The sequence below is a fragment of the Mastacembelus armatus genome, chromosome 17 (assembly GCF_900324485.2).
Source record: "Mastacembelus armatus chromosome 17, fMasArm1.2, whole genome shotgun sequence".
Classification (NCBI taxonomy): domain Eukaryota; kingdom Metazoa; phylum Chordata; class Actinopteri; order Synbranchiformes; family Mastacembelidae; genus Mastacembelus; species Mastacembelus armatus.
Genome location: NC_046649.1, coordinates 18204796 through 18212821, shown reverse-complemented (window position 1 = coordinate 18212821; position 8026 = coordinate 18204796). Strand labels below are relative to the sequence as shown.

General features: G+C 42.5%; 1 protein-coding gene across 1 annotated transcript; it reads left to right on the top strand.

Annotated features, from left to right (window-relative positions):
- Positions 1-4515: 4515 nt before the first annotated feature.
- klf2b (Kruppel like factor 2b) lies at positions 4516-6948 on the top strand. Its single transcript, XM_026312680.2, has 3 exons — positions 4516-4853; positions 5064-5976; positions 6110-6948. Exons 1-3 carry the CDS (start codon positions 4782-4784, stop codon positions 6283-6285), a joined length of 1161 nt encoding a protein of 386 aa, XP_026168465.1. The 5' UTR covers positions 4516-4781; the 3' UTR covers positions 6286-6948.
- The last annotated feature ends 1078 nt before the right edge of the window (positions 6949-8026 follow it).

The window sequence follows — 8026 nt, the reverse complement described above, 5'->3', positions numbered from 1 at the left end:
TTTGAATTTTTTTGCCATCATAGAAATGCTTTTCTCATTCCTAAGAATACCAATAACTGGAATTGAAGTCAAAAAGCAAACTTCACAGAAACTAAAAACACCTCACATATTGACTTCATGTTTGTCTGAGTGGTAAGTACTGGAAGGAGGTGAACTGGTCTCTCTGTGTTCTCTAGTATCAGCTAGTTTACTTTTACATCTTAACAATGTAAACAACCAGGCAGTGTCATGCAACATATTCAAATGAGTGCAGTGCAGTTAAGTACTGTATATACTGTAGGTTACTGGCAGTGCTGTTTGCTGACAGTTACTCTTATCAGTGAAACTCAACTGTTCTTTAGTCATGTTAATTCACTAATGAGACCTTGTTGAATGCTCCCAGCAGGTATAAATTTAAGTTCCTTGTTCTGCCCCGTCCCTGGTTCTAATGTTTGAGGGTTTCTCAAATTGGAGCTGGACAGGAGCCAGCTCTCTGAATGTCATGCCTTTGGCGCGTGCCAACAGTTTCTGCTAAACATTTCTCTCCCCCTTGTCATCCTCCCCCTGCTTTTTCCAAAGGGGCAGGGGGTTGGAGAGCCTCAATGCTATCATTCTTTGATTCTGTTTGAATCTGGCCGCGTGTGAGCAGGAAAAGGAGCCAAACGTGCTTCCTGAGTGGTCCAGAGAGGGGCGAGGGGGGGAATGCTGTAATAAGCAAGGAGTGGGCGGTTAAAAATAACTGGGCTATATAAGCCTGAAGCAGGATCCCAATCACGCTCAAACTCTCACTGACTCTCACTCAGTCAGGACGTCCCGTGCAGGCCTGACACTGCTTCTCACACGTACACACTGATTTTCCATGGAAGTTAGCAGAGTATACTACATGGGGCAGAGCCGATGTGTCCAAATCCTCACCACGGTGACGGAACACTTGAACAGACCTGACACAGACATTAAGTATCCCCATATTTATGTCTCAGGTCAACAATAACTTGTAAGTGACACAACACATGGTTGCATCATGGAGAATGTGACCTAAATCTATACAATGAGCCATGTCCAAATTTAGGAAGTAAATACAAAAGGATGGGACAACATCTCTTAGGTTTTACTTTTATGTTGTTTAACACCAAGCTGTACTATATTTTGGTAGAAATTATACGTGTTTACACTGTGTTTGTTTTCTAAATGTACAAGTGAAAGCACATTGATGTGACTGATTGTTAGGGGTCAGGCTTTTGTACTTTCAGAACTGCGTCTCAGTTTCCTTTTTACTTTATTTCTAAGAAAGACACTTTCATATTTTAGTTGACCTCTTGTTTTTGCCGTTGGGTGGGGTGGGAACGGGAAGTTCTGTTGGTAAATAGCCTGCATCTTTTTTTCTACTTTATTGATCTGATATTATATTTCAAAACAAATAAACAGCAAGCCACAAAACAAAATTCAAAATAATCATGAAAAAATCAGAGGACGACACTTAAATTTGTCAACACTTCTGCTGTTACATGGGAAAGTTTTTCTAACAACAAGTGCGTTAAGACAACAGAATATTCAAAAGAGTTTGTCTCTGGTGCAGGAGCATGTCAGCGGCCTCATAAATCATCATCAGCATAATAACTCAGTATAGTAACAGATAAGTCAGCAGACCTAACAGTACAAGATTTACAATTATGAAATTGTATGCATGTTGCCTAATGGTAAAACTATTGTGTAAATCTCAGTTCAGGGAAAGAGATTTTCAGAGGTTTTCTGTGGAAATGTTGCTCATCAACATTCAAGATTTCATTGGTTCTTCCTCTGCGGCAAAAGTCAAATCAGCAGTTCACATGGGGCTTGCAGGTTGATTGACCAAAGGACATAAAGTCATAATCCCAACCAGCTGTAAAGTGTTAGTCCTATTTTTGACCTTTCACCTCTCTGTGGAGGAGTCAAGCAAAAGCTGAATTTCTCCACATCTCCAATCAATGAAATACCACTTCAGGAATTTGTTACAACCATCATCAACCATCATCAACATAAAACTCAGCTGAGACATGTTTTTATGTGGGCTGCTGTAGTCAAAGGAGTGTCCCACCCATCGTATGTAAGGACCTGAACGGTCGCCCAGTTTCCCCAAATGAAATTCTCTCATCAGTTACGTACACTTCTCCACGAGAAGTGACGGCTCAGAATGAAATACAAACCTGTCTTTTAAAGTCATGCGAGTTAGTGAGTGCTCCCACCAGAAAAACTCCAGACCTGCCAAATAAACCTTGTTTTGCCTTTCTCATGCCCTTGCTGCACTTCACAAAAGCAACGAAGGCAGTTTCATGTGAGTTCAGGCTACTCAAGTGTAAATATTTCAGTGCTTTCTGGCTGACATTTGAATGCAACACACGCAACATCGTCTACCAAAATTGTTATACAGTTGTGGCAACGGTCTTGTTTAACCAGGTGTGGTGGCATTAAGGAATTTAATTGAAAAGAGATTTAACTTATGAACTTGGTTTATGAAAAATGCAGTGGTGAAGATCAACATTCTGTTAATCCTGCCTGACTTTACACATTGAAGCACAGTCAGTCAGTCTGTAGCCACCAATATTCAAGCACCAAGGTGGGCCCCAAAGTAGAAGTAAGCAAGATGCAAAAGTAGAAGAGAACAGAAAATTATAAGATGTGACTGTAATTACTAAGAGGTCAATAGTGGATTAAGTTCCTTAAATTCAGTGTTTGAGTATTACAAAGCACTAAAGGTAGCTGAGCAACAGGGGAAGTGAGAGTGCTCCCACTTTCACCAGTAGCAGAGCAGAGAAGGGCCGCAGCACAGGGGTCAGGGTCAGTGGTCAGGGATTCAGACGGCAGGCCGGCCACTCCACTGACACTACAAACACACTTCCTCTCCTCCTTACTGCAGTCCTGTGACGCACTTTCCACTAAACACACAGCACAGACCAGGGATCAGGATGTGGAAACCTCACAGCCGCACTGACAGGGTTTACTGGTGATAGTGTACATGACAGCCTGATGACAGGTGATGTGTCAGTTACAAAAAGGTACACTGAGTTGTTTTGTGCTTGCTCAGATTATCTCACTAATTTAATATTATTTACTGGGCAGTGTTGGAGTGATGGAAAGTAATTCAGTAATTTACTATGCACTATATGTACTGTATGTACTGTATGTACTGTATGTTCTGTACTTATGTACAGTTCTGTGATACTTTTGTTACTTTACTTGTATTGGCTCCATAACAATCATAACAGGTGGATGCATCTGTAAAATAATCCAAGATAATAGTACTTGTCAATACTTCAGGTACAGCTGACCACACTAACTAAAATACATATTGGAATGCAAGACTTTGGGTGATTGAATATTTTATTTTTACTAAATATAATGGCAGTGATGGGATAATTCTCCCTTTATTACTCATTTTAGACAGAAATGTTTGTCCCTTTGCAGATCTTATGCTTAATTGTTAGTTTTTATTGCTTATTATGAAGTGATGTGCAAAGTGAAGCAAAGAGCACAGTAATGTCTGGATATCCAAACTGAGTGATGTTACCCCAGTAAGGACTAACTTTAGTGATAATAGTGCAGTTAGAGTTGGCCTGATGATCTCTGTAGCCAGAGGATCCCTGCTGAGAAAACAACGTCACGTCAGAAACCAGATCCCTCAGCAGAAACAGCAACAAGCAGACAAGAGTTGTGATGTAAATCTGACCCCGGTCGACCCGGTCATTTACACCTGAATGGGACGTTACCTTAAATCATGTTTACAGCAGGAGTGGTTAGAGCGTTAAAAAAAAAGCCGTGAAGACCGTTTCAGACAATCCTGGCGCCTGTTTGGACAAGCCTGCTGTGAAAGAACAAAACCATCTTCCATTAATGATAATGAGTCAAGAGCGAGACGCAGCGAACAGGTGGAGGCAGCAGCTCATGCACAACACACAATATATTTCTCTTTATAGCCCATACAGTAAATGCCATCATTTTAACTTCACGCATTGTTACTAGACACAAGTTGTATGGACTCCAGTTTGAAAGCTTGTAGGGAACATGTAGGCTAATTGAGCTGTGAGGAGGAGCTGAGGAGCTTTTGTCATTCCAGTGGAGAGAAAACAAAGAGAAGTCCTGAAGCTGACTGATGTAAACACGTGGAAGAATGAACACAAATATCTTTGCAGTGTATGAGTTTGGCTCTCAGACGTGTGCAGAATAAAAAAGAAAAAGTCATGTTTCTGTGTCTTTCTTTCATTACTCTGAATCCAATTAGATGTTTTGATTACTGCTAATCAACAAACCATATCTCATCTGGCTGGTGATGATTAACTGAAGTCCTGACAGCTTTTATATTAAGTTGTTGGTGCGGATTGGCCTCCAGCATTTGTCATTAGATTTGTTCTTTTCAGCACATTACGTAAGTATCTATGGTTGCTATATCGCCCGTGTGTTTGTAATTTCCCTGCATTTTTTTCCAACTCTCACAGGTGGGCCGGTCTGCCGTGTGCGTCATTGTAAGGGGGAGGGCCTGGAGTTTATAGGTTCCTGTGCGCTGCCCTGGCTGTCACACACAGAACTGAGCCCCGCTGCCTGCAGGAGCCGCTTTATAAAGAGCTAAATTTACCAAACTTTACGTTGTTTCCTGAGCTCTCACAATTGGCCAGACATACTCGAGTTAGAGAGTTATAAGGCTGGAGGACCTCCTACCACTTTAAACCTGTTCATATCTTTGGAGCGCAGCTGTGGAGAAGCGACAGTGAAACAGACACACTGCTACTCTGGCGCGGCTGCCGCTCAACACAACGCAACTTTGACCAACGATGGCCCTATCCGGAGTGATGCTACCGTCATTTTCCACATTCTCAAACCAAAGAGAAAAAACCTGGGAAAACGTGAGTTAATCAGTTCATGTTATGGAAATTTGTGATTTTGACTTGAATGAGTTATGTGTCACTTTGCTTCACCTGTTTTGAGTAGGGAATATTTTTGCGAAGACAAAACCTATAAATAAACAAAACTTTTTCCTTGGATTAAAAAAGTCTGTATCATTCTGTTTCAGCTGCAATCATGATTATTCTAATATCATCTCTTTATTCTTTCAGAGGTGGAAAGGAGAGACGGATAAACTTGTTCCCACCAGCTGCTCCATGCTTGAAATGGTACACAACTTGGACAGTCACAACAAAAAGGACGACGAGGATCTGAGTAATTATTTGGATCTGGATTTTATTCTCGCCAACACAACTGGCTCAGACAGCACGGCGGAATATGTGGGCACAGCTGACCCCAACATGTACACAACGGGAAACTCGGTGCCATCCTACCCAGGAGACGACCACCGCTCCCCGCCGCCCCCATACGGCGCCAGCCTCATGACAGAGCTGCTCCGCTCCGAAGGAACCAACAACTATGGCATTACGCGCAACCCCAGCGTGCAGGGGAGATTTTATGTCAACACTGCGCCTTTTCCCCGCCCGGAGAACATAAAAATTGAGCCACCCATGGACAGTTACGGCCCCGTTATGGGCATGGTGCCCCAAAGCTGTAACAAAATCAAGCAAGAAGGGAACGTTTCGTGCATGATGTCCTTCGAGCAGCCCCGGTTGGCCATCTCTCCCCGAGCAGCCAGCAACATGACGCCGCCTCTCAGCCCCGATGACCAGGGAGTTTCGGACTGCCAGGCACAGCTGTGCCAGCCCATGAACTTCCCACAGAAGTATCACACACCAGCGCCTTTCCAGCACCACCCGCAGGCTCCGCAGATGCAGATGCCCTATCACGCCCCGCACACTGCCTTTAGCATGTACGAAGAGGGTCTCAGCCTGCAGCCAGGCGCTCAGAGGGTGATGCTCACACCGCCTTCCTCTCCCCTCGAGTTGCTGGAAACAAAGCCCAAGAGGGGACGGCGCACTTGGCCACGCAAGCGCACAGCGACGCACACCTGCACCTTCGCTGGCTGCGGCAAAACATACACCAAGAGCTCGCACCTGAAGGCACATCTGCGCACTCATACCGGTAAGTTTGAGCTCACAAACATCACAATACATAAGAGCATTTCCGTGCGCTGTCACGCGGGGCAGAACAGTGCTCCAAGCCCTGTTTCTCATTTCAGCACAAGCTAAATATTTGCTTTTTTTTGTCCACGCAGGCGAGAAGCCGTACCACTGCAGCTGGGAAGGTTGTGGGTGGAAATTCGCTCGTTCCGATGAGCTGACCCGTCATTTCCGCAAACATACCGGACACAGGCCCTTCCAGTGCCACCTGTGTGAGCGCGCATTCTCCAGGTCTGACCACCTGGCGCTTCACATGAAGAGACACATGTGAAGGAGCCCTCACAAAGACTTGGGGATCTTGGGGGTTGTGTTGTTTTTTTTTTATTGTGATTCAGCTGTATGTATTTTTATTTAAATAGTTCAACTCATGACCAAAGTCTTTTTTATATATAATATTGAATTAAAACAAAGTTTTAGTGTTATTATTTTTAATAACGTAGCTGGTACTACTTTGGTTCAGTAAAAGCTTTAGAAAAGCTTTGTTTGCTTTACAGCAGCAGACCAAGAAGGGGCTGGCCCTGTATATACTACTCTTCTTTTAACAGAACTGGAATGCGGTGTTTGACACAAGTGCCTTTCTATGACTGTGCTACTGTAAAATCCTTTCATGACAGCTTCATATGGCCAAAAACATAGTACATGTTCTTGTTGACAGGAGTGAAATGCACATACAGTTGCCTAGACATGAAAAAAGACAATGTTTTATTTAAAACTGCCTTGTCTGAATGGCCTGAACTGGTTTATTTTATTGCTTTTTTCCTATTCGGAATTTTTTTCTCTTCTGGTGTGAAACTTTTGGATCCAACCCCTCTGTACACTATCAGGGCTTGATGTCCTGTGCATTATTTTTTACTTAAATTTATATAAATATGTACATGGATTTTATACTGTAAGATGTGTATTTATTGTAAATATTAAAATCCCTGAAATTGAACATTCGGCTGGGGATTTCCTTACTTTTCATGCATGCTTAGTCATTCTGGATGCATTTTGTTCACACCTCCAGTTTAATGAACCACATCTAACAGCAGTTTTCATACTGTGCTTACAACAGTCAAGGTAGCTGCAGCAGACCTGTAGACCATCAGATCAGTTGCACTAAGTAGGTTATACACAGTGCTCATTGTATACCACTTTAATTTTAAAACATGGGTACTTGATTTCCACTGTGATGTTTCGCAGCTGCAAGACAGAGGAGGGCAGCCGCTTGTGGGCTTAGCCTATAAATACAAACACTCCATTTTCATAATTACAGAGTGAGCCAGGAGCCGTCTGGACAGAGGGGCACAGCAAACCATCATCAGGGAGACCTTAGACTCCCTTTCTGATGGGTAGAAATTATAGTAGGACATCAAAGGGCCTTAATACTACAATTACACAGAGTCACTCTGCACTACAGTTTCAAAGTATCTGAGTCTGTGCGTATTATGTCTGCATGGTGTCAGTGGGCATTTGCTTCACCCACATCAAAAGGTGAATGCATGAAAACCAGATGGTAATTTTTAGCAACAAGTTGATAAATATTAAACACTTCAACTGTTCTCTGCTTTTCCATTATGACAAACCTTAGAACACAACTTGATCAAACAACGCTGGGAATCCAAAGTGGCGCCACGCTGGTCAACGGTCATATTGCAGCTTAATTTTTCCCTAACAATAAAATTTACATGCAGAATGGGATTTAAATGTGTTGCTGCTAGAACTTATCACATTTAAAAAAGAGGAAGCGCACACTAGGCCAAAAATATCAGCAGTGGTAAATGCAAATGTATCACTCTCATTTCACTTTTTTTGTTCCAATATCAAAGCAGAACTCCAAGATATTAACAACTAATTTTAAATACACTGTCATTTCATTTTGTACCTTCTTTACAAGAAAGTTTTGGGACAAAACACCTAAAAACAGAATGAAATCTTTCCTACACTGTTTTTTCGTGAGGTCACCTACTGTAAATTCTAAATTTATCCCTGATATTTTGTAATCAAACAAATGATTCACTACCTGCCATAAC